Source organism: Hyaena hyaena, unplaced genomic scaffold, assembly GCF_003009895.1.
Source record: "Hyaena hyaena isolate Hyena2069 unplaced genomic scaffold, ASM300989v1 scaffold_6, whole genome shotgun sequence".
Lineage (NCBI taxonomy): Eukaryota > Metazoa > Chordata > Mammalia > Carnivora > Hyaenidae > Hyaena > Hyaena hyaena.
In genome coordinates, this window is record NW_024080638.1 from 7,112,981 (window position 1) to 7,139,477 (window position 26,497).

The following is a 26,497-nucleotide window of genomic DNA, read 5'->3' on the forward strand; positions in this document are numbered from 1 at the left end:
ATCCTTCAGACTGAGGCTCTTACAAGCTGTGTGACCCTGAGGAAGTGTCTTGACCTTTGGCCATCTGCTTCCTCTCCAGAAATACCTGTGCTAATGATGACAAGGGCTACCATGTACTGAGCAAGCTCCCATGGCCAGATTCTGTACTGAAAACTTAACACACTTGGTCTTCATTTCAGCCGTAGAGCGTCCCTATGACATAGATTCTGTTATTATTTTCATTTTATTGACCAGGAAACTGAGGCTCTTCAGGATTTGAACTGAGGTCACACTCCAGGCTCAAGTCCTCTACTAGTACTGAGGATTTCTCTGAGGATTCCCTTTACCCACAGGACAACTGGCAAAGGGTTACTAGGTATATTTAAAAACGAGGTGCGCCTGGGTGGCTCAGTCAGTTAAATGTCCGACTTCTGCTCAGATCATGATCTCATGGTTCCTGGGTTCGAGCTCCATGTCGGGTTCTGTGCTGACAGCTGAGAGCCTGGAGCCTGCTTTGGATTCTGTGTCTCCCTCTTTCTCTCTCTGCTCCTCCCCTGCTCATGCTCTTTTCTCTCTCCTTCTCTCTCAAAAATAAATAAACATTAAAAAAAAAAAAATGAGATCCTGTTGGGCGCCTGGGTGGCTCAGTCAGTTAAGTGACTGACTTCAGCTCAGGTCATGATCTCACGGTTCCTGGGTTCGAGCTCCATATTGGGTTCTGTGCTGATGGCTGAGAGCCTGGAGCCTGCTTTGGATTCTGCTTTGGACACAGAATCCAAGTCCTTTTTCTCTCTCTGCCCCTCCCCTGCTCATTCTCTCTCTCTCTCTCACTTCCTTTCTCTCTTTCTCTCTCTCAAAAATAAACATTAAAAAAAAAATGAAATACTGTTGGGGCACCTGGGTGGCTCAGTCGGTTAAGTGAATGACTTCGGCTCAGGTCATCATCTTGTGGTTCATGGGTTTGAGCTCGGCGTTGGGCTCTGTGCTGACACTTTAAAACCTGGAGCCTGCTTTGGATTCTGTATCCCCTGTCTCTCTCTGCAGGTCCCCCCACTCACACTCTCTCTTAAAAATAAATACATATTTTAAAAAATGAAATATTGTTAAAGGTCACTCATCCCCCTGAAAACTCCCCGCACCTCGAAAAATTGGATGGATAAAATGGGCAGACAATACACAGAAGATACCAATGAGAAAAAAGTTTACCACCCTAAACTTGCCTTAGTGATCCAAGAAATAGAAGTTAAAATTAAAACTGAGTACTGCTTTTTTGCTTATCAGATTGGAAAAGACAGAAGAAGAACAGCTACATTAAAAGCCCAGGGCATAATTTAATTTACTCCTGATTTGTTGCTATTTTGTCCATAGAATAGACTTTAACAATTTTTCACTTAACATGTTCAGCTTTGCTCGGGTTATTAGAAGAGCAATCAATTTTTTTAATGATCATGGCAAAGGCAGGTCAACAGCAAAACTAGGTAAAGGGCCAAACGGAGCGCAGGACGTAAACCCCGCGGCGCTGGCGACTCCGGCGCGGTCCCCGTGGGTGCGTCCCAGGCCGTCCGGAGTGAGGCCTCACGTGGGGACCACAACTCCCAGGCACCTGCGCGCCCGCCTCACGCCGTCATGTGACCGCACCGTCCCGGTCGCGATCGCGGCGGCGGCGGCTGGACGGACTCGGAGCTGGGAGCCCCGAGCGAGCAGCAGCGGCCCCGGCGCCCGCTCGGCGCGCTCACCTCGAAGGTGAGTCCGGGCTGGGCCGACAGGGACAACGCGAGGCGGGTGGCTGGGGCAGGGGCCCCGTCGCCCCTGTCGGGGAGCGAGCCCTGGGGGGACACGGGAGGCGGAGTTGGCGGTGGCTTTGCTTTGGGATTTTCTTATTTGTGCCTCCTGCTGGGAGTCAATCCGGCCCCGACGAGCGGTGGAGGCGCGGTGGGTGAAGACGGACTTGGCCGAGGGTTCCCTGCCCTGGGCGCCGTGACTTGGGGGAGATTCCGAGAAGGGCCCCATCAGGAGCGGAGGCCGGGTGCACTTCACGCCCCGGGGCGGCTCCGTGTTGCTGAAGCCGGTCGTCTGAATCTCTGGAGGGAAAACCCCAGACTCAGCTACTTTCCATCTACCCTACATTTGGGTAGGAAGTGCATTTCAGACTATTTTTTTTAGGTAGAGTTCACCTGGGAGAGAATGGCAGCTTACAAGACTCTTTGTTCTTTGAAGAAATCATAATACATCCCATGAAGAATGTCACAGGATTGAAGATACAGGAAGCCAGTACTGGTCATTTAGTCAAACGCTCACACCCACCTCCTACTGACCTTCTAAAAGGGGAAATAGATGGGAAGAGCTTGTAAAAACTCCTGAACAGGGCAGCACAGGACAGGGACCTTCAGCTCCCCCTGAACTCTTGGGTTTGTAAATGAGAGAGTTCTTCTCAAAGTGTAAGTAACCGCAGATGAGACCATAAAGAAGAAAACAAGTCCATGATTGCGCCCTTCTTCACCACAGCCCCTCCCTGCCCAGGGTGGGGCCCTGAATAAGGCACAGATAAGTTAAACTTGGGGTCTGGAGGCTGAGATTCCACCCCAGTGGGGAAAGGAGCGTAGGGCGGTGCCTCTTACATATCTGACCACAGGACCCTGTTTCATTGAAAAATGCAGCCCCAAGTCAGAGTATGCTGGTTTGAGTCCTTTTCTCCAGTTGAAAAGGTAAGGGTAGGTGAGGCTTTGTTCTCCCCAAACTCCCCACTCCCTGGGGAGCTGGAAACACTATCTGGGCACTTCCAGCTTGGAACATACTAGACTCCGTCTTCCCCCTGGCTGCCTCCTGCTCCTCCTGCTTCAGATGTCCAAGCCATCTGCCTTCCTGGCTGGGTTAGGTACCTCCCCAGGGGGCTTAATCCTCTGTGCCTCCCTCTCGCTGACTACATATACCCTTCCCTTCCCTCTCCCCTGACTAGTTCAGGGAGGGCCAAGGACTTGTCTCATTTGTCTCCGTATCTCCAGCATCTGCACCCCTAGCAAAACAAAAATCAACGTTCATCAGCCGAATTAAATTGATTGCTTTGTGGGTGTTCAAGTCTACCTCAGACATTGAGGCTCCCGAGAGCGTTGGCCCAGGCCCAAGGATGATAGAAGGAAGCCAGTTAGGGAACTTCTCTGATTAACTAGCCGTTGGGGACATTCCAGTCATGCCAACCGCTTTATTAAGTGAACCCAGGGAAGGGGCATGGTGCAATACCCGCTCTGCTCCCACCGCAGAGGTGGTGCCCGAGGCTTCTGTTGAAGCTGATGGAGCGTAACTCCAGTGTGAATGGAGTTTCATGGGATGATTGGTACTTGTTTGTCTTCGTATGTCCGTCTCTTGTGAACGTTTTTGCCAAGACCGCACGTATGCTTTCCAGAATCCTAACAAGGGATGTCTCTGGGTAGTAGGACTCAAAGTGATTTCTACTTTCTCTTTGGTACTGTTTCAGCTTTGTACATTGAACAGGTAACCCCTTTCACATTAGGGGGATAAGAAGGTATTTTTATTTCAGAATTCTTTGGCATGATTTTTATATGATGGCCTAGGTTTCCCTTTTCTTCTCATGAGGTCTTAGGCAAATCCCTTCCTCTGCTGGGACTCATTTTCCCCATTTGGGACTGAGATGGAGGTAGAGAGGGGCCAAGGGGGACCAGATCAGTGTTTTTCACATTGAGTTTCTGCAAGGCTGGGACCCCTCTCCCCTCTTCACTTGGAACCCCGGGTTTTATGTGGTGGAGTTATTTTATTTGCCAGTGATTCCTGGCAAAACACACCCACACACCCACCCACCCACCCACCCACCCAAAACCAGTTGAAAGCCAGGAGACTAAAACCCTCTGAGGAAAAAAAATAAGTGATGCCCAACATGGTGACTAGACTTAATACTGCTGTATTGTATACTTAAGAGTTGCTGAGAGATTAGATCTTAAAAATTCTCATCACACGAAGAAAATCTGTAACTGAGTGGTGATGGATGTTAAACTAGTCTTGCTAGCTGATCATTTCACAATATATACAGATAACGAATCATGTACACCTGAAACTAATACAGACTTACATGTTAATTATATCACAATAGAAGAAACTCTCTAAGGACACTCTAGCTCTGACATTTGGGAGATTCTTGTTGCGGACGAAATGACACAAAGGACAAGACACACACAAAAGACAGAGACACAACTCCGGCTGGAGGAACAATTCTACGCAAGCCCCTCTTGCGGTTTATTTTATACCCGGTAACTGGATACAAACTGAAATCTACAAGATGCGTTCCTTTACCAATTAAGAGCAAGTAGCCAAACACATTTCAAGGACAGGGGGGAGCAAAGGGAGGAAGCGACCACAACATGTTTACTAAGAGGCCTGCTCACAATTCCAGCCTTCTCCTTATTTCTAAGGAGGGCATGTTCCCTCGTTTGCGAGCGGACCATTAAACTTGGATATTGTGTGCAGGCCTCCTGGCAGAGCATTCTGTTTGCAGGCATGCTTTGCCCAGGCAGGGAGCCCCGTGTGCAGGCACATCCCCGCGTCCCTAACCACGCTTTCCTGTGGTCACTGTTGGGCTCCCACAATTCTAATACCAGCCTTAGAAGGCAAAACTTTTGTCATCTGATCCCACTCAGCCAGGGTCCCTTTAGCTGGCGGAGCACTGCTGACTGAGGTCATACTTAACCCGGTGATGAGAGGGGACCTTCGTTTCCCTGAGACGGTGAACTAACACCGATCCCTCCAGCTTTAATGTTGCCAAACGCAGTCATTAAGCCTGGTGTGGGTATTGAGAATTGCCACCCGACTCCCTTCTTGTCCTCCTTTCTTGGCGATCGAGGGGAGCATAGCATCTTGGAATATACGGGGCTTTTGCATTCAACTAGACCCAGCCTAGAATCCCAGCTCTGCCAACTTCCTAGCCTTGGGAACTTCAGCAAATTACTTTAGTCCTCTGAGCCTAGTTTCCTGGGTTTTCTTCTGTGAGATGGGCCTAATTGCCCCTGTCACACAGAGGACTGTTGTTGAACTCAGATAATGTATAAAGAGCCCTCGATGCCACCCTAGACACCGGATGGGCAAGGTGCTCTTTGAGAAGGGTGTTCAGATGGCGGCTGCATGGTCTGTGCTTCTATGTTCGTTCTTTCCGTAAGGCGGGGAGCTCATCAAGGGCAGAGATGTTAGCCTTTGTCTAGAATGCTGGGCACAGAATGGGGTCAGCAAATGTTTAGGGCGGACAGCTGTGGAGCACAGAGCGGAGACAGCTGCGCCGGCCCCTCCAGGACACACATGGCTGGAACAGAATGGCCAGAGTCCCGGGGTAAGAGAGGCAGTCATTCCCCAGTCTAGTGCTTCCCCATTGGGTTTGGAGGGCACTGCCCAGCATGACATGAGAACACCGACCTGTGTGGAACCCCACTCACTTCCACCTGGAGCAGAACCAGCTCCATGATACTCTGCCACCCACCCACCAATGGGCCTTGGGTGAGTCCCTGCCCTGCCTGGCCTCAGTTGGTCCTGGGGGCAACTAATGTCCCTTCCTGCACTTAAAACCAGTGAACTCTCTCCTCTGAGCCTTTAGGGGAGGCTGCTGGAGAGCATCAGGGGCCATGACTTCCATTGCCCTGAACCCCCTGTAATGCAGATTCCCTTCTCTTTCAGATGCATTTCATTTTCTCCAATGAGGTGGTGCTTCTGTTTGATTTCTGGAGTGTCCACAGTCCTGCAGGTAAGAGTTGGGAAGCCTTCTAGCTCTAGGCAGTGGAGAGCCTGGGTTCTCGTTAGTGTTAACACTCTGTGGGCATTTAAGTGGGCCTGACTCCTCTTATATAAACATTGAGTGGGAGCCTTTCAATTATAATTCCATTTGCAAGCACTGCTCTTTGGATCCCAAAAAGGCACCATTATCTCACCGACTATCACAAAGGCCCAGAGAGAGGCCGAGGATGCGGTTTTTCCTCTATTACCAGGGAAGGAACTGAAGCCCCGAGAGGGGAAGAGACTCATCCAGGGTCACACAGCGAGTAAACCTCAGAGCCAGAAGTAGATCGAGACGTCTCACTGCCTCCTAGCGCGTCCCTAGCACCTCCCTCATGCCTGGCGTCAGCTCAGAAACCCAGAGCAGCTGCCGCGGGATGGGCTTCAGGTGAAACATCAGTTTGCAAGAGAAGAGAAAGGTATGGCTTTGACCTGAAAGGGCAGAGCTGGGCCCCAATTCATGATGGAGGTCTGGTGCAGCTTCAGTAACTGCGTCTTAACAGTAGAATGAAAGTGGCCCACGTGCCCATACTTGCGGGCGTCAATCAAATGAAGGATGGTCATCCCTACAGCGGTGTGCCATCCCAGGGACCCCAGTCTGCAGCACCCCTTCTCGATGCTTTGAGTCGACCGTGCCCCGCCAGGCGGCCCCCACTCCGAGCCTCTCATGCAGATGCGGTGGGACCGCGGCTGGGATTGGCATCCTCCGGAAGACCTCCGTGCTCCCGTTGACTCTCGCTGCTGGCTGTCAGCGAGGCCCTCGGCGGAGGTTCTTGGCCCAGCCCCCCATCCCTGTGGCGTCTCCCGTGGCCCCCAGCTTCCTTGTGGCAGGGCTGCTGGGTTCCAAGGAGCGAGTGTGCCAAGAGAACGAGGTACAAGTGCATGGGATTTTTAAGACCTAGTCTTGGAAGTCACAGAGCCTCACTTCCACCTGGATTGAGTGAAGAAATCACAAAGGGCTTCTTGGCCTAAAGGGGAGGGGCCGTGAACCCCACCACTTGATCGCAGGAGTGTTGACATTGTAATTAGAGCTTGTGGGCGGGGATGGGGTGAGGTGGGCGTCTTTGGAAAACAGTCTCTAGCGCAGACACTGTGAAGCCCCAGAAACAAGGTAGATCTGCGTGAACGAAGGGGAGCCCCTGTACAGGGTGTGCCTGGATGGTGACATCAGATGCGGGAGGATATGCGGACGCAGGAGGCTGTTGTGCAGACAGAGGCTTGTGTCCACAGCGGGTATCCCTGGAAAGCTGTGGAGGAAAACGCTCCAGGGAGACGACTGGGATTTTCGGGACTGGGCTGGGCTGGGAGACTCACCGTTTGAATTTGCACCAGTTGAATTTGTACCATACACATGTAATTACGGGTAATTTTATATTTTAAATAACCCGCATCTTTTGTAGATGATTTCCTCCCGGGAGCCCAATAAAATAACCAGAGCTGGACCATTTAGTATCCTTCCTGTCTTGTAAAACCAAAGTAGCAATTAGGAGCTAATTTTACACAGCAGCCCTAGTAAGCACTTAATGTTTGCTGTAAAATAACTTACTGGGTTCCCCCCCACCCCCACGATTATAAAAGCAATACACACAGTAGAAACTTTGGGAAATTAGGTGAGAAGAAAATAAAACTCTCTTATATCCTGAGGCGTCTGGGTGGCTCAGTCGGTTGGGTGTCTGACTCTTGATTTCGGCTCAGGTCATGATCCCGGGGTCATGAGATTGAGCCCGCGCCGGGCTCTGTGTGTGCAGAGCCTGGAGCTTGGTTGGGGCTCTCGCCCTCCTCTCCCTTTGCCCCTCCTCTGCTTATACTAAAATCTCTTTAATATTCTAATTTGCTAAGATAATTATGACTCCTTTGTTGAATCTCCCTTCTTCCAGACTTTTCTATGTACATACTCGTAAACAGGACTTCACTCTACATGCTCTTCCCTTAACAAGCAGTTGTGACGGGGCACCTGGGCAGCTCAGTCGGTTGAGCGTCTGACTCTTGATTTCAGCTCAGGTGGTGACCTTGAGGTCGTGAGATGGAGCCCTGCAATGTGCTCTGTGCCGGGCATGGAGCCTGCTTGGGATTCTCTTTCTCCCTCGCTCTCTGCCCCTACACCACTTGTGCCTTTTTAAAAAAAAAAAAAAAAATGAAGTCATGGTAGAGAATTGTGTCCCCTGTAGGGAGAGTAGCTAGTAGCTAAGGGTGGTGGCGTATGGCTTCTTCACCCTCGGACCCGGCTTTCCCACAGGGCTTCTCTTCCTGATCTCCAAGCCATACCCCAATAGGCCAGCCCTTCCAAGAAAGAACTGGAGAGGGAAAGAGACAGTGAAGTTCTGAGCCCACGGCGGGTGGGGAAGATGCAAGACAGAGGGGGCCGGAATGGATTCAGAGGGCATGTGTGGAGGTGCTCTCTGCCATCTATCCCAGGGGAAGCTGCCAGAAGGCGACCAGCGCTTCCCTGGCCAGGTCTCTGCAACTGGGCTTCGTTTGACAGGCATGGCCCTTTCCGTGCTGGTGGTCCTGTTCCTGGCCGTGCTGTATGAGAGCATCAAGGTCGGCAAAGCCAAGCTGCTGCACCAGGCTGTAGCGACCATGTCCGTCCTCTCCAGCCAGCGGCTCGTTGAGGAGACAGACCAGGATTCTTCAGCCTCAGACTCCGCCCCGGCCGGCAGAACCCGCCTCAGGTAACAGGCACGGTGTGTGGGGAACGGCAGAGTACTCACATTCACCCTGAGAGAGAGGCCGGGCCCACAGGGCATTAGCCCCACTTCACAGAAAGCAAATCAAGGCCCAAGGAAGGACCAGAACTTGCCAACGTGCTTACAGTGAGTTAGTAGGGAGGAGACCTGATGCCCAGGCCAGAGCTCTGTGCACAGCCGCTTGGGAGGCTCAGACCTTCAGAACTCCGGTGCAGGCCTCCGCCTAGGAATAGGGGTGCCCACTCGGCCCCCTTCCAGATCTCAGCAGAATTTCTTAGGTCACTAAGGTTTCCAAACCCAGCATGGAATCTGCAGCCATCCCTACACAAATAGTAAGAATTGCTGTCGGCAACGGGTCCGTTTTGGTCAAGGAGCTCCCTCTTCCCCCCACTCTCTCCTCCCCATCCCGCTCTGACAAGGCAGCCCCATAGGGATGCAGTTCTGCCCTCTCTCCCCCTGTGCTTCCCGAGCCTACCTGCTCCTTACACGGGCGTCTCTACGATACACCCCCACCCTGCAAGGGAGGTGTTCTGATCCTGACTTACTGATGAGGAAATTTCAGTTCAGACAGGTTATTGGTGTTAAGTGGCAGACCTAGGAGCTGATCTGCCACCAAAGCCCATGTTCTTTTCATTGTGATACTGCCTCCCGTAGTAGATTCAGAAGGAAAAAAAAATCTGCCTTACTGAGGATTTTGTATTATCTTTTTATCAGACATGACAGAATACAGGTCTCATTTTCCCTTTTTGCCTAGGATGCCAGGAAGCTCAGAGCTAAATGTAGTAAAGATGTGATTATCCAAGGCCCCTTGTATAAGGCCCTATCCCCTGTTGGTTTCAACTAGAGCTCTTTAAAAAGAAATCTCTTCTGGGTGAAGCATACATATTAAAAATAAGCTGGTCCTGTAACTCAACTGCTGTTTCCTGACACCAGCTCCTTGCTTCCAGTTCATTACCAACATTAACTTGGCTCTCCTTTTCATCTAGGTGGTTTTTATGTCACTTTGGCCAGTCTCTAATCCATGTCGTCCAGGTGGTCATAGGCTACTTCATGATGCTGGCTGTCATGTCCTACAACACCTGGGTTTTCTTCGGCGTGATCCTTGGCTCTGCTGTAGGATACTACCTAGCCTACCCACTTCTCAGCATGGCTTAGATGGTGACGGCTGTGTGGGCCCTGAGGGCTAGAGAGAGCTGGGGCCCCCTCTTCCAGACATTGAACTTCTGGTCCCATGTCTCTGTTCCTTCTGATGGCTGTTCCTCGCCTCACTCCCAGCTCTTGGAGGCTTTCAGCTGAAGCCAGCACTTGCTGCCTGGAGTCAGGAAGCCACCGCAGCTATCTCTGTCCTCAGCCAGCATGCTCAGGGCCCATGCAGTCGTTTTGTGCCTTAGTAAGGCTTCTGTGACCCGAGGGAGAGTGGAGAGACCAGAACCTGGGGACAGGGTTGTTGAGCCCATGATGACTTATCTCTGTGACTCAAAAATTAAGAATTTCCAAAGATCTTCGAGACAGGGAGATGGGCTCTGGGTGATGAAGGGCACGGAAGCTGGAGTCCTTCTGCCCTCACGATCTGTGCCTTCTGTAGAGGGGCGTCTGCCACTGGACGTCCTGACCTCTTCTGTCTCCGAGGCACGGTGACCACGCTGCCTCCTTTTTCTCACCTTTCTGCCTTTGGGACACATAAAGATTGTCCCCTTCTGTGGATCACGGTAACAAACTAAGATTCTTCATTTTTCCCATTGAACCCCTGGTTGGCAATTTTGCACATTAATACAGGACAAAACTTCTAATGAAATGACTTCATGTTATTCATGCTGGATCAACTTCTGCTGGGAACCGTTTCTCTTTCTTGTGGGGAGAGTGAGTGACCGCAGATTAAAGGCAGAGGAACGGGACGTATCAAGGCTCCTCACGTACCCTCTGGATAGGGAGCTCCTCCCGTCAGAGCACTGCCTGCGGGAGGAAAACAGTCTAAGGGCTTGAGGTGTCTGGGGCGGCTTTCCATGGCTCCACTGCCCCCTTTTATCCTGACCCTTCTTTTATGCAGAACAGAGAACCGCACTGAATATTCAATACTTAATGTTTTCTATTTATTACTTCCTGCTCGGCCATAATCACCTGGTGGGGAAACATGATTTCTTTCACTTGAAATGCTGGGGAAGCCGCGGGGGGCGCTGACCGCAGACGCAATAAGCAGTCAAACCAAAGCATTACATTTATAGACTTAAGTGGGGCTCTCCAGATATTTCACTTTACAGAAAAGGAAACCAGAGATCCAGGGAGGGAAAATCACTGCTGTATACTGTAATGTCTATGCTCAAGTACCTCACGGGCCAGATGAACGACGGTCTTATGCTTTGGGGATTAAAAAAGAAATATACGTGTTAATAAATACATATATTTTAAACAATCTGTGACCATTCTTGTGTTTCTCCTCACTGAGACAGCAAGCACACGCCACCCCATCACTGCAGGAGCTGAGTGGGGCGAATGCGGCTGGTAGTGCCGCTGTAGGGCTGTCCCGGCACGCAGTCTGTCCATCTGCTATGAAGACAGCTCCGTGCTCAGGGAAGCCAACCCTGAAACGCCGTGCCCTCAGGCAGACACCCCGCAACCTTAGCTTCCCGACAGTCATTATGTTCACAACAAATACTGACCGGAGGCTGCCCCATGAGAAAGACAACAGTTTGTCACACAGACTGAGAAGCACCTTCTCCCCGAGGCCAGAAGCAAAAGTACATCAACCCCCCCTTTTTAATTTACAATGAAACCGCGACAGAAAGTACGTGGCGCCTTCAGTACTGACCAGTGCAACCTCCCCACCTCAGCAGGAGCTGGCAGGCTGCTCTGTGTCAGGATGGAAGGAAGGTTTCCAGCGCCCAGGGCACTGCGGAGATGAGCACTTCCATGGAGGACCGGCACCCTCCTTGGTTTGATAGGGTCTCAAAACGTAATACGCATGGGGCCTGAATAGCCCAGAGGGCTTTTAGAAAACCTATGCTCCAGAGAAGCTAGTAAGACTGAGCATGTGGACGTGCTTCAGGCCCAAGTCACAAGAGGTGGCACCTTCTCTATCTTGGATTTTTAAAAATTTGGAACAGACACCTATCTAGTGCTTTTTACATGCCAGGGTCCTAAGCACTTTGCAGTATTAACTCATTTAACCTTCATGACACGGTAGAAACTCCATTTTAGAAAAGAGGAAGCTGAGCACTGAGAAGTTCAAGAAAGTCACCCAGCCCGTGAGTGGCAGCGCCAGGAGGCAGGGCCAGGCAGCCTGGCCCGAGTCCCCTCATCAGATGAGGGGAGGCTAAGAGGGAACTGGCTAAGACCACCCGATGCCCAGTGGCACGAGGCTATGACTGTAGACCGCGGGGACCGAAAAGCCTGTGCTGTGTATCTTACCACCACAGGACAGAGACTCTGTTTTGGGAGATCTGGGACAGGGCCCAGGAGCCTGTATTTCTGACCGGCACCACCACCCTCTCCTCCCAACCCAGTGGTGGTCACCACCGTGGTGGACAAGAGCCCGGGCTCTGGAACGGGCCTGCCAGGACCAGAATTCTCGTTCTCCTGCTTCCTAGCTATGTGACCTCGGACACGGTAATTTACCTCCAAGCCTCAGTCTCTTTAAAATGGGGTAACTGTCTTCTGCAGGGGCCATGGAGAAGAGACAGTCTGCGTAAAGTGCTCCACAACAGAGCCGAGTCAACGGTAGTTCCGCCCCCCAGCCCCACTCACGGCAGACAAGCCCCAAAGGGGCCGTCGTCACAAAGGATGGTGTCGGGCCATCGGAACTCAGGAGCTTCTCTTAGAAACATTTTAAACCGGGGGACGTTTTTATTAAAATTATTCTTTTTGAAGACTGGTTGCATGGTCTTTGGAATAAGTAAAATGACCACGTATACTTTGTCACTACTCTTCTTGGCATTAGTCCCGGCCCTGGAAGCTGCTCTCAAAGAGAAGAATCCGGGGCGCCTGGGTGCCTCAGTTGGTTAAGCTTCTGATTCGAGTTCGGCTCAGGTCACGATTTCAGTCGTGAGATTGAGCCCCACATCGGGCTCTGCACGGAGTGTGGAGCCTGTTTGAGATTCTCTCTCCCTATTCTACCCTCCCTACCCCTCTCAAAATAAATAAACTTAATAAAAGTGAAAGGTCAGTCCCTCTGGTGCCATGACGAAATGCAGCGTTTGGACCCTCCCCACTTCTATGCATGGCTTCCCAGGGTGCAGGACCCAGTGGGCTGGAGCAAGCAGATGAAATGACGGGTTCTCAGATAACCACGATGCCCCTAGCCTTCATGCGGCCGGGACGAATGGGGACAGCAGAGTGGTGACCTTCCTTAAAAGCCTGAATTCCGGGGTGCCCAGGGAGTGTCACACTGCTTTCCTGCGTGTTAACCGAGCCAGGTCTGTTACAACTCTTCCCCTGACACCCCCAGAGAGGAGCGCGGCCTGCCTCAGAGCCAAATTCAATCTCTCCCCAAGAGCTCGTGTCAAGTTTCATTGCAGACGTTTATTTGAGTTTTGTTAATTTCAAATATTCATCGACCTCTTGTATCAGACTTAAGGCAGAGAAAAGATACATGTCCCAGGACTGCAGGCAAGGCTGTTTACCTGGGTGCCACCAGGGAGACCTCCCCTGAGGCGACAGGTCCTGTTGCTGGTGCACAGTTGAGCATCAGAGGGCAGATCAGTCTGAGTTAGTGAAGAGAATAAAAAGCTCGCGAGAGGACAGGACTCTCGTAGGTGACTGGCTGGAGGCAACCCACTAGCCCATTCTCCCAACGGGACACTGAGGCGGGATCCCAGCGTTGTGAAGACAGGCTCACGCTCCTCTCGGACCAGCCGGGCGGGGCGCTCAGAAGCTGCCAGACTCAGATATCTGCACTGCTGTCCTCAGAACGCTCACCTTCACCTCCCCCTGTGGCTCGTCTAGACCCGGGGCTGGCTGTGCAAAATCGTGCTCAGGGAAACCTTTGCACCAGTTTTATGGGGCTTCATCCCAGCCAGTCAATGTCATCGTCATCGTCATCATCTCCAAAAAGGGGTGTTGGGGGCGGGCGTCCCTTCAAGCTCTGCCAAAACAGGAAAGAGTAGTCAGTCCTCACTGGACCCTGCACCAGATGGCCTTCCTGCCTGTGTGAGGGGAAGTGAACCCGGCTCCGTGTTGGAAAAGAGGGTGCTGGTTATGGTTTTACTAACAGTCAACCCCGAGGCCAGCAAACCTGGGCTTCCAGATAAAGCTGAGACCAGCAGGCAGAGAAGGGAGGCAGTCTTCCAACACAGACACGAGAAGACCAGCTTTGGCTAACTTTGTCATTTATTTGAGACATGTGTACTGACTGGACAGGTTTCTTCTCATGCAGTGACTTACAGTTTTGTGTGGGAAAAGCAGGGTCGACAGGGGAGAGATGGGAGAGCAGGAGGAAGAGAGAAGCAGAGCAGCCCTAAGGGGAGACACAAGACGCAGGAAGGCGAAGGGAGGCTGGGAAGAACACAGCTCTATTTGAGAAAACATTGCTGTGGCCTCTGGCGGCCTGTCTGGTTCTAGACGTGACCCCACCACTTGAGAGAGTGGAGTTCGGAGGCTTGGCCACATTACCAAGTGGAGAATCCAAGAGAGGACGAGAGATGAAGAAAGCCTAGGAGGACAGGGTCACAACCTTGATCTCACTGGCCCTTTCCTTGCCCCCCCACCCAGGTAGAAGGGAAAGGGGGATTAACAGGCTATGGAGGAAGTTCCTCTACTTGTCATGACTTGAGCTCCCGGCCTTTTCTTCTGGATTGGCGGGACCCGGTCCCATGGGGACAGCAGGGGTTGATGCTGGAGAAAGGCCCGCACAGACCACCCCCTACTAGGGCACTTCCTGCTCTGGGCTACTCTCGCCCAGGGTCGGTCTTCATAGGACCGGCCAAACAGAAGGCAGCATGATGCGTCAGGGGTCCCGTCAGGGGTCCCGGAGCTGATCCCATCCCCACCACCAGCTAACAGACCCTGTATCTCTCTCTGGGCATCAACTACGTAATCTCTAAACTCTGAGAGTAGTGAATAAAATGTGGCCCACTGCTCCTGTTTTATTCGGGCTCTCCATTCACCAGCGTTGTAACCTTGAGCATGTTATTTAAACTTGCCGAGCCTCAGTCCTCTTTCCTATAAAACAGGATAAAGGCGCCTATCTCACTGCATTAGTAGGCGACTCAGTGAGAATGTCTGTGAGGTTTTCAGAGTACCCCGGAAATAGGAAGGAACTTGACAGTATTCATAGTAATACTTATAATATACTGCTAATTAAACACTCCAATGATATTTAGGGCAGATGCTGGGGATGCTCAACTGGTTTTTGTTCTTATTTCTAAGTGCAGCATTCACATGCAGAATCCTTGGATGAAAATGTAATCCTTGGGAAGAAGGCTGGGGGGGTGGGGGGAACGGCGTGCGTCCCGGAGGAGCAGCAGGACGGAAGTGTTCTGGTACACACAAGCCCACTCCTGGCTCTGCCACTCGCCGGCGTTCTGGCAAAAGGCACGGCCCACTCTGGCTGACACGTGGGGGGAGAACACACGCCCCCAGCCGCCACCGCAGGTTCTGTCCTTGGGACAGGCTGAGCCTGAGGCTTGTGTGTGTGGTCCACCCACGCCTCCTCTGGCGACATCCCCATGAGGGCAGCTGAACGTCCTAGTGTCCTAGTGACAGTAAGCGTCGCACAGTGGGGACAACAGATGCGAGAATCGGGGCTCTGACCCAGGCTCCACGGGCAAGCTGCCCTCAGCTACCACCCTGGAGCTCTGCAGAGCGAGGCTGTCTTCTGGCCAGGGTGTTGTGGAGACAAAACAAGGCAGCAGCTGGGGAAGCAGACAGGCTCAGACACAGGCGGCTGTAGGAGGAGCCGGCTCTGCCACTAGCCCCCTACCCCGTGGCTTTAGGTAAACCACCTTTCAGAACCTCAGTTTCTCTGTCTACGAGTAAGGATGCAAGACAAGACCTTCCGGGTCCCTTCTGGTTGTAAACGCAGTCTCTGAGCAGCCCTGTGGGAACCCGAGGCCTTGGCGTGCTGGTGCGCGACTGAGCAGCGCAACCTCCTTCCCTGACAGTAGAAACCAATCCCGCGTGGACGGAGATTGTGCCCCCTTTTCAGGAATAAAGTGGTATCTGCCCATCCCCCCTCTGCTTACAGAGCTGCCCCCTCCCGGCCCCAAGCCTGCTCCCACAGGGCGCTGCGCACAGAGCCCAGGGCGTGGGCCACCCACAGGCTCCGGTCCTCTTCTCAGAGCCAGCAGGGAAGGGCTCCCAGGTGGTGGCGTGAGGACTCGGCAGTGCCTGGGGTTCCCTTACCACCTCATCTTCATCCTCCTCGTCAGGCTGTGCTCTGGGCCTTGAAACTTTCAGAGTTGCCTCTTTAAACAGTTTATCTTCTTCATCCCCAGAGAGACTGAAGGAAAAATCAGGAAAATCAAGTCATAGACAATATTGCTGTTCCCATCCCAGCCCACGGCGCCCACACGAGGAAAGAACTCAGTAGCTGTGGTGACCACCCAGGACTCCTTCTGCCTCCATGCTGGCTTCTAGTGCTCCTGACTCCTTTCATAACCTACAGCCAGCATAACCTTTTAAAACTAAGACATCAGGCCGTGTCACTTTTTTGCTTAAATCCCTTTAATAGCTTTTCATGGTACTTAAAGTCCAAACTTCTAAGAGTGATACAAAATCTCACATGCTCCCTACTTCATGCTCCAATCCTGGGTTAACACCACTCTCCTAACTACTGTGCCTTCTTTAGTTCTGTGATTGCATCATGTCCCCTCCTACCACAGGGCCTTTGCATGTGCTGTTCCTGCTTTCTGCAATCTCTTCCTCCCACTCCTGGCATTGAAGGCTCCTTTCCATTCTTTAGGTCCCAGTTTAAACATTGCCTTCTCAGAATCCTTCCCTAACCTCTGTATCTAAAGTAGAATAATTCCCCCTTTATTCTCTGTTATAATAATTTCTTCTTTTAAGCACTTATCCTACGTCTATAATACATAAATACTGTTTGTCTTCCCCTAGACTATAAGCTCCTTAACTCAAGAACCAAATCCGTCTTACCTACCACCAGATCACAGCGCCAACCACAGAGCCTCTCACATTACGTAAATGAATGAAGAAGTGAATCAGAAAGTCCATCTCTGAGGACGAGTTATCAGCCCTAGAAAAACCAGCAGCAACCTGCACATGCAGCCGCCTTGTTCTGGAAACTGCTGCGCAGACGTACCTGGTGTGCTGAGAACAGTGGCCGGGCCTGCCTGCTGCTCCAACAACTGGAAAACCCGCCTCTGTGCCCCCCGGCTCCCTACAGGGAACGGCAGGGCTGGCGACATCCTTGTCTTCCTTGAGCTCTGGAGGCTGAGGCTCTTCTCCGGGACTTCCGGACCCCAAGTCTAGCGGGTCGCCCTTCCTGGGGTGTGAAGTCAGGGACGGTCTCGTGGAGCTTTCTGGCTCCTCGACACAGGCACTTTCCAGTGGGCTGGCAGCAAGCGTCTCCTCGCACTCAGAGTCCACGACTACAGGGCCCGGAGGCAGAGGGGGAACTGAGGTCGGGGGCCCCAGAACTCTCTGGGAGGGGATACCAGTCAGTTCAGGTGAGAGGGACACCTCTTTTATCTCTGGGAGCGCCTCTGCTTCTGAGGGCTCCCCATCCCTTCCCTGTACCCCTTCCTGGGGAGTAGGGAGGGCCCGAGGGGGCGGGGGTAGGGCCCCCCGGATCGCCTGCTCCGATGACAGTGAGGGGGGCTCCTGCGTCTCCCTGCTCAGGGGCGCTGCAGGCGGTCCGGCACTGCCTGAGACCGAAGGTCGCCGAGGCCGCTCTTCTTCGTCCTCCTCCTCTTCTTCACTGCTGCTCTGTCCCTTGTCTCGCTCGTGTTGGCTTAACAGCTGAAGAGTCACCATCTGCTCAAAAGCCAAGGAGGAGGAGATGATCACTAACAGGAAAAGAGCCCGCACTCCTATGGCTTCTGGCCCTGGTCCCTATTTACACAGCTACACAGCTATCTTCCTCTCACAGGAGGTGCCCTTATCTATCCAGATAAAAGCCATTCCAATTATCCCATGTACTGATGGCCGGTCTTGAATACCTTTGAAATTTATGATCCCTTAGAAGGTACTTAAGCAACCAGATACCCGCTTCAATGAAACAATCAACAGCCGGCCACACCTTGATGGTGTTCATGATGGTCCCCAGAACGGCCCTGCCGTTGTAGGATTCCTCCAGCTCAAACTCTCCCCGCAAGGACTGGAACACTTGGTTCATGATCTTCTTGACCTGTGTGGAGACGTGAGGGGGGCACAACACACCGTATGCCACCGGAACGGAGTGATTAAGGGGCACACGGAAACCCTAGAGGGGTTGGGAGCGCGGAAACGCGGCCTCCTGGAACCAATCGGGCAGCAGCTGGTCGTGAACCAAGACGCCGAAGGCTGTCCCTGTGCGGAACGAAGTTAAATAAGGAGCAGCGTTTGCTGGAAGGGCTGCTAAGGACAGGTGAGCTGTGGCACGTGTGCCCACAACTGCTGAAAGAGCGTTTCTTGCTGCTTCCTCCCACCGTGGCCACCTGGAGCTGCCGGGGCTGTGAGGATTAGTGGTCCCGGCTGCTGGCCACGCCCCTCACTCTTGTGAATTAGAGGCACTTCCCTTATCTGTCAAAACCTCAGGATATGGCCCTCTGGGGTTTGCCACCAAAGTGCCAAGCTCCAAAGGGTTAATTTTGACTTAAGCCAGACAAGTGGTGTATCACTAAAGTCAGAAAATAGAGCTATCAACACAACAAACTGGCCACTGAATGCCTGCTACGCTCATCGACCCCGATACGACCTAGGCTGATTCTTCGAAACACTCACCTTCTCTGAGGGGTCAGCGGCAGCAGCTGCAACCCCAGACACGCGGGCCTTGTTCTCCAGGACCCCGGAGGGCTGTTCATTTTGCTCGGTCAGGGCTGTGACTTGGGCCTGGAGGGCTAGACACTGCAAAACAACCAGACCGTGGCCATGGCCTCGGGAGCCTGGACTGCCAGGTCCAAGTCAGGACACACAGGAGGACGAGAAGCGACCTAAGCACCATGTTAACCTCAGGAAGGTCTGCGGGTGTCCACAGAACCCACCCACCCCAGGCCTGCTGACTCAGGGCATTCTATTTCCTCGTCACTCAGCCTCAACTCACTCAACTCACAATTTCATCTCCGCTTCCTCGGTAGGGCCACTCGCACTGTTCTAACCAGGTCAAGAGCATGACGAGAAAAGGGGGGAGATGAGTCCAGGGACGCACACATATAAACACCGGTCGTTAGAAGCAGCCTGTTCACCTGTAAGACTGCCTTCATCGCCTCTGGGTCCAACATTTTCAACTAGATACTGTAAGGAAGGAGAGTGACCTCCAGATGTGGGGACTCTCATACCATGGCCCTACGCGGTCTTCCAGCTCTGTCATTTTTATGCCAGGCATGCCAGCATACCCACGCCCCATTCCATCCGTGTGCTTCTGCCCAGGCTGTGCCGCCGCCCTCCTCACCTTCCCGAGGCTACTTGTCCTTCTTGGCTCTGCTCTCTTAGGCACTTCCTCTCTGGGCCTCCCAGCACTCAGTGCTGATCTCTGTCTCTCTCTGCCTCCCTTTCTTGGCTGAGATTCTTGAGGGCAGAGTTCTTTGTAAGCCCTTTCCCTAACGCAGAATCTAGAGTACAACTGGCACTCAATAAAGATTTGCTTCATAAATGATCAAATAATGGAATTAAGCACCTTCCGGAACACTAGTGCTGCCTTTTCTTTTTCTAGGTCACAGACCTATCATCCCAAATCAGTAAGACTACTGATAAACCGGAGAACTGAGCAAGCGTGGTTCGGTTTTGGTTTTCAAGCTATTAGCATCTTTCAGGCGAGAAGGATTTACAAGCCTCAGCCCGCTCACCTCAGATTAACTGTGCCGACTAAGCTGTCCGGCCCAAGGAAAACACCTACCTTTTCCTGAAGGCGGAGCAGCTCCTGCTGGCCGGCGTCTCTCTGCGCGCACACTTCCTGGTACTGCTGCCGGTGTTCATCCTTGGCAGAGGCCAACAGCTGTTCGCATTTTGCCTCCCACTGGGTCTGCAGCTCAGCCTGTACAAGAGACAGCTACCAAGAGAATGTAATCCCCGGGTCCTGGGGGAGGGCAGTCGCGGCTAGGGAAGCGCATCTTTCATTAGGCAAAAAGAATAATCCACTAGCCCAGACTTCACAGGAAGACGACGATTTGAAAGACCCTGATACCTTTCAAAGTAAATGTGCTTTCTAAACCTAGGTACACAGATGTCATGGGTTGTCAGGATCCTAAAAGCTACTGCAACCAGATAAAGGTGTGACTGTCCAGACAGGTCACGAGAGGACAGGGCTTTAATTGGATCATACTCTTCAGAGTCTGAGCCCGAACCTTTACAGGTTCAGAAAAAACAGTCTTGACCAAACTGAGGGCACAAATTCAGTCAGCAGTTAAACAGACACACAAATGTGAATGTATGAACTTATGGGGAGAAAGGCCTCTGTCAACTGAACTAGAGACGGAGGTGTGTCCCGCCACTGTCCCTGGCTTCCCTGACCGATTCCCCAGTAAATCCCTTCTTCTCAGGGCACATTCCCAAAGGGCTTCAGGTCCCCGTTACCTGCTCCACAGCGGCCTGATCTGTAGACACCCGAGCCTGTTTCAAGAGCTGCCGAAGCTTGTCCATTTCCTCCTGGTAGGACTTGCGGATTTCATCGATCTCCTCCTCGGCCTGACAGCGCTCTTGAGCGGACTTCTTCTTCCTCTCAGAGAGGTTCTTAGGGACAAGAGAACCAGGGTCAGCTCCAGCTGTCCGACAGAGGATCAGTGCAGAAGGTGGTGGCACCAGTGGTAGTTTTGGACCTTGCTGGGTCCTTCTGGAAACAATTCAGCGTTAAATTTAGGGGCGCCTGGGTGGCTCAGTCGGTTAGGCATCTGACTTCGGCTCAGGTCATGATCTCACAGTCTGTGAGTTCGAGCCCCACGTCTCACATCGGGCTCTGCGCTGACAACTCAAAGCTTGGATCCTGCTTCGGATTCTGTATCTCCCTCTCTCTCTGCCCCTTCCCCGCTCACGTTCTGTCTCAATCTCTCAAAAATAAATAAACATTAAAAAAATAAAAATAAAAAAAATAAATTTAATTTTCTGTCTGTATTTCACATTCTCAGCTACTGGGTGAGAAAAATTGTGACAAGAAGTAAGGAAAACAAGAATGGTTTTACCTAGTATTCTATTAAGAGATGGTGAACATCTTAACAGTGGTAAGGGTGTAGGGAAGTGGACACTTTCATACCTGCCAGTAGGAAAATACACAGGTATTCTCTCTTTGGATGGCAATTTAGCAGTCCTGTGAAAGGATTTCAGAATATACACACCCAGAAACCTCACAAATTGCCATTTATCTTAAGGAAGCAATAAATCACGTCCACAAAAACTGTGATACAAGGGTGGTCACTGTAGTGACATCTGTAATAATAAAAAACTGAAAATAGCCAGAAAAAAAAAAAAAAACAAACCCAGAAGGAATTAGGTTAAAAAGGGGCGCCTGGGTGGCTTAGTTGGTTAAGCGTCCGACTTTTGCTTAGGTCATGATCTCGCGGTTCGTGGGTTCGAGCCCCGCGTCGGGCTCTGTGCTGACTCCCAGCTCAGAGCCTGGAGCCTGTTTCAGAGTCTGTGACTCCCTCTCTCTCTGACCCTCCCCTGCTCACGCTGTCTCTCTGTGTCTCTCTCTCCTAAAAAAAAAAAAAAAAATAAAAAAAAAAAATTAAAAAAAAAAAAAGGAATTAGGTTAAAAAAAAAAACTGATAAAGTCATAAAAGACATCGAAAACGAAGACCAAGACTTATCCCCTAAAAAGGCACCAGGCAACAAAGGCTTTACAAAAGAGTTTTATAGAAATCTCAGAACCAGTTTGTTCTTTTCAGAGTCCGGAGTGCTAACCATTACACCAGGAACCTAGTTTGTTCTTTTTGAATTTAAACTGTTCAAGAACAGAGAAAAAAAAGAGGAATGCTCCCACTTTGTTCAATGGGGCTAGTTTAGGTTGACCTTAAAAACTTTAACACAACAAAAGATACTATAAATACTAAATAACACTTGCAACATCTATGAGGGACAAAGGATTAACACCCTCAATAATGTTCATAAATCAAATTCATATTACAAAAGGAAAGAGCAAAGGACATTAAAAAGACAATTTACAAAAGAAATACAAAGAAGTATTAAATATATGAAAGGTTTACTAACAAAACTACATATTAAAACAAGACAGCATATTGTACCTAACAGACTATAAAGACTGGAAAAATGGAGACAGGCCGAGGTGGAAAGAATATAGAGAAATGGGCTTACACAGTGCTGGAAGTGTAAGCCGGCAAACTCTTCAAAAATAATCTGGCAATGTGTATTTTAAAACTTCAGACGTGTAGCATTTCCTGTGATCAAGCAATCAATTTTATGGAGATGCTCAAATAAATTCACAAAAAATAACTCTATAGTACAAGCATGTCTACAGAAGCAATGCTTCAAATTGTGAAAAAATAGAAATATAAATATCCATCAACAGGTGAATATATAAATTAGGGTATAACCTCACAGTAGACTATGCTGCAGTTAAAAGGAATGAGAAAGTTCTCATTCTTATTAGTATAACATCCACGATGTTAAAAAAAAAAAAAAAAAACAACACTCCCCATGATCCTGTTATAGTTAAAAAATGATCAGTGTACATATATGTATGCTTAAGTGCAGGTGTTCATGTTTCATACACACAGAAAACAACCTGCACGGATAACCATGTGTTGTTGATAGTTGTTATCTCTAATGCTTGAGACTGGAGAGGAATAAAAGATAAATTTTATTTTTGATTTCATACTTTTCTGTATTACTTGTATTTGTTTCAATGAACACATGCTACTGTAATTTTTTTAAAGGAAAATGAAAAATGTTTGTTAAACAGCTGATCCTGGCCACCTGGGTCCAACAGAGAAACTTCGCTAGTAGAACTCACCTTTTCCAGAGATTCCTTCTCAGCTCGAAGATCTGCCAGCTCGTCCTCCAGGGAGGTCACCTTGAGCTCCAGCTGCCTCCGGCTTTGCTTTTCACTTTTGAACTTGGACTGTGCTTGCTCAGAGGTTTCCTGGAGCTCTGGGATATAACAACAGAGAGACTGGCCGCTGAACCAGGGCTCAGAGGCATCGGGTATCCTGGCTGCTCCTCCAGAGCTGCACCGCACGGTCTCCCAATTTGGCCACAAGAGCACCCTGCCCTCACTCCCTTCGGCACCACCTCACTGACCAGCAAAAGGTCTATCAGGTCACGAACCAACTCCCCCACCGACCCACGCTCATTTCTGTGTGCGTCACTTTCTCTGCACACAAAACTGAAAGGAAGCTTCTGAAGCAGTCCAAAACCACTGTTGAAATGTAGCATGCCACAATCCCATTGCATCGGCTCAACACGCTGAACCCATCTTTATTTAGCTTTAGTCCATGCCCTGTCTCACCGTCCGGGTAAGATACTCCCAACCTTCCTGGTAGCTGGGACTTTCTGCCCAGAGTTTGCTTTTAAAACATCAAATAGGGGCGCCTGGGTGGCTCAGTCAGTTGAGCGTCAGACTCTTGATTTCAGCTCAGGTCATGATCCCAGGGTTGTGGATGGAGCCTTGTGATGGGTTCTGTGCTAAGCATGGAACCTGCTTAAGATTCTCTTTCTCTCCCTCTCTCTCTCTGCCCCTCTCTCCAGCTCATGCTCTCTCTCTCTCTCAAAAAATAATAATAATTAAAACATCAAATAAATGCTTAAATAAAGCTATTTGTAATATTTCTTAGAGACGTAATGCCTCAAACTTACGTTTGTTGGGAAAATTTTGAGACCCTTAGGGCGCTTTTGAAATAACTGTCGTAGGGCATCACCAAAGCAGAAAAGAAGATACGTGCACAACATTCAAATCTCAGACTGCCCCTCGGTGCACCCAGGGGATGCTCTGAAAGGGAAGGGGGTTTCTCCAAGGTATCACTCTATCGACTAACATCAGCATTTTTAGCTCTTTGCAGACAAGCACACTTCGCTTCTTCCAGCTGCGCAGCTGCTCCAGCCACGCCCCACCCCCGGTCTGGTCTGGGCCTTCCGCATTTGTTCTGTCCGCCGAGGTGCGTGGATCGGCTCGCTGGTCTTCACAAATCCTCTATTCATGGCCCCGTGCCTTGAGCAGCACCTCTGTGCCAGGCACTGAACTAACGCTAACTGGGAGGAAAGGACTTTGCAAAGATGAGTAAAACACCATCCTCGTCCTCCAGAGGCTTGTATTCCGGGAGGGATTATGGACGTGTAGACTGTGCTGATCTAAGGCTAACTCTGATAATGGGCATAATAACATGCTTAGATATAAAGCATTTTAAAGGAAATCAAATGCTCTAGGGAAAAAAACAGGAAAGTTTCTGAAAGAATAAATTTTGGAGAAGTAGAGGCAAATATTGGTGACAGTGGACACACCAAGTCCAAAGAGCAGGGAGAAAAAACAAGACGAGAAGCACAGGAGGCGCTGACGCCGCAGCGGGCGGGTCAGGGTGTCTAGAGCCAAGTTGAACTGAGCGACTTAAGAGGAAGGAAGCCAAGCTGGAGGGGCCTCAAGTGCCAGACTGAAGGGCTGGAATCCACCCTTGAAAAAGAAGGCAACCGCCACAGGAAGCATTTCTCCCTTCAACTTCCACCAAGTCACAAGATGGAGGAACCCATGAACTCCTCCAGGGCCATGAGCCAATCACAAGCACCAAAGGCAGTGAAGGCAACACTGGCCCAAACAAACTAGAAAAGTAGCTGCTGGTCCATCCAGATGAGGAGTCCCTTCTTTAGTTGTCCTTTATGTCCAGCAACCGTGTAGGTTTAGTCGGGCCTCCTTTCATTTTTGCCTCAGTCCTTCCCAAACAAACTTCATGAGCGTCATGCCAAATGGATTGGGAGGAAGGACACAATTAAATTCCTTTTTTAAATTATTATTATTATTATTAGTAGTGGTAGTAGTATTTATTAAGTACACTCTACCCCAATGTGAGGCTTGAACTCACGACCCTGAGATCAAGAGTCACGTGCTGTTCTGAATGAGCCACTGAGGTGCCCCACAGTTCAATTCCTTAAGTTTAAGTGGCAGAGGTCCCAGCCCCTCTGCCGAGGACGCACCTGAGAGCTCTGCCTGCAGTTTGGCGAGCTGGCCCCTGAGGAGGTCAGTCTCCTTCAAGCTTTCTGTCAGCTGCACCTGCAGCTCCGTTTCTCTCTTCTGGTGAGCGGTCACTTTCAGCTGCAGACGAGAGACTTGCGCGGTGGCTGCTGCTAACTCTTCTGTCACCTTGGCCTGAACAGTAACAAAGTATGATGCCACTTCAAACATGAGTGTCCCTGGCCACCAAGTGATGACCCAACCGCCCACACTCTATGCTGACTGAACTGGTAGGAAGGGAGTGAAGGCACCCTCGACGTGCATTAAACCAAAAGTGAGCCTTCAATACGTGTCTCTGCCCCAGGAATTCCCTTGCAGAAATCTGTCCTTAGGAAGCATTAGGCAAAATTACATTTTGCCATGAGATCTTCAATGCAGATTGTTTACGGATGCAGAAGAATGGGAAAATAAAATACTGGGAAATGGGCTTGATTAAGCAAATTGTGAAACGTCTATCCTACAGGTAACTATCAAGAACGGGACTATGAAAGAAGACTTTGGGGACTGAGCCAAACCTGCTATTCAATGTTACCAATCTGATACATGAGAAATGGTACCCCTGCTCGTTTTCTAACTTTTCCAGGATAAACATGTATTTTTTTTTTAAAAAGAAAAGGATCTTTTAAAATTTAAACTGAATGCCTTCAACAGCCTTCCGCTTGTGAGTGACCAGTCTCTCCCTGGCGGTCCTGACCACCGGCAGTATTAGGACAGAAAGCTCGGCCACGTGAGCGCAACTGTGCCGCGAGTTCTCGGAAGAACAGAGCTAAGGGAAAAAAAGGAAACGCTTCGGGTTTTTTGAGTGCTGAACGTATTGCCAACGGTGCCCTGGGCTGCTCGAGTAACATCTGGTGAGGCCACGGTCATTACCCTGCAGAGCCCCCTAATGACAGTCTGTGCATGGCGGGAGACAGAAGAGGACGGCCAGTGAAATAGAGCGGTAAACCAGTGACAAACACCACAGCCTCGTCACCGGAACTGATGTGCTCCCATCAAAGTGAGGAGGAATGAGATGACAGGAAAGGCAGGGAATGGCTACTGGCTGGTGACCAGTCTTGATTTTTGGACAGCGCAGTATTCCTGTGGTCGGACCGTGTCTCCTGCACTATTACGCGGCTGCTCCTGTTACTGCTCCCGCACTGTCCACCTGTGCGTTTATAGTTGTCTGCTCTATTACTTCCTGTCACTTGTCTCTTCTTACAGTATTTCCCGCAGCCCTGCAGGTTTAAACTTCCCAAAGCCTTTACTGGTTTTCCAGCTCACGTTCTGATGTTCTGGGGGCACCTGGGTGGCTCAGTTGGTTAAGTGTTGACGTCAGCTCAGGTCATGATGTCACGGTTCGTGGGTTCGAGCCCCACATCGGCCTCTGTGCTGACAGCTCAGCTTCTGATTCTGTGTATCCCTCTCTCTCTGCCCCTCCCCTGCTCATGCTCTGCCTCCCTCTCTCTCTCTTTCTCTCTCAAAAATAAATAAAACATTTAAAAAAGTTTAAAAAATAAAATAAAATCTGATATTCTGGCTCTCCTAAAGGTGGGGGAAATAAAGCAAATTAAAAGTGTATGTAAGATAAAAAGAAACAGGCTATGAATGATTGAGAATCCACTGACACAGGCCTTCTCCTTGATCAAACTTCAGTCAGACTCCTCTGAGCCCCTGACCTTGGCCTGGCATCCTGTCTGTGGCTTGCCCAGCCTAGTTTTAGCAAGAATCCTGCTAAATTCTTAGGATTTAGAGACACCCTCCCCTTGATATCTGAACAAGTTCTTCATCCTCGACCTTTGGTATCTCAGTCCTTGGCCTGTCATTAGCA

General features: G+C 50.5%; 2 protein-coding genes across 4 annotated transcripts in view; one reads left to right on the forward strand and one right to left on the reverse strand.

Moving 5' to 3' along the window:
* The first annotated feature begins 1,628 nt into the window (after nt 1–1,628).
* On the forward strand, nt 1,629–10,842 carry SLC31A2 (solute carrier family 31 member 2). Its single transcript, XM_039240784.1, has 4 exons — nt 1,629–1,722; nt 5,650–5,716; nt 8,228–8,417; nt 9,419–10,842. The coding sequence occupies exons 2-4, from the start codon at nt 5,650–5,652 to the stop codon at nt 9,585–9,587; spliced, it is 426 nt and encodes a 141-aa protein (XP_039096715.1). The 5' UTR covers nt 1,629–1,722; the 3' UTR covers nt 9,588–10,842.
* A 2,085-nt stretch (nt 10,843–12,927) lies between these two features.
* The window catches only part of FKBP15 (FKBP prolyl isomerase family member 15), a 54,323-nt gene continuing 40,753 nt past the window's right edge, over nt 12,928–26,497 (reverse strand). For 2 of the 3 annotated variants that reach the window (XM_039239892.1, XM_039239877.1), the window contains exons 20-28: nt 24,651–24,822; nt 22,483–22,619; nt 20,094–20,249; nt 19,417–19,569; nt 18,306–18,428; nt 17,623–17,730; nt 16,684–17,357; nt 15,768–15,864; nt 12,928–13,509 (exon numbers count right to left, since the gene is read on the reverse strand). In XM_039239892.1, the coding sequence (XP_039095823.1) occupies nt 13,432–13,509; nt 15,768–15,864; nt 16,684–17,357; nt 17,623–17,730; nt 18,306–18,428; nt 19,417–19,569; nt 20,094–20,249; nt 22,483–22,619; nt 24,651–24,822 (1,698 nt within the window). In that variant the 3' untranslated portion in view covers nt 12,928–13,431. The remainder of the gene's footprint in view (nt 13,510–15,767; nt 15,865–16,683; nt 17,358–17,622; nt 17,731–18,305; nt 18,429–19,416; nt 19,570–20,093; nt 20,250–22,482; nt 22,620–24,650; nt 24,823–26,497) is intronic. The other variant, XM_039239885.1, reaches the window with a different exon arrangement.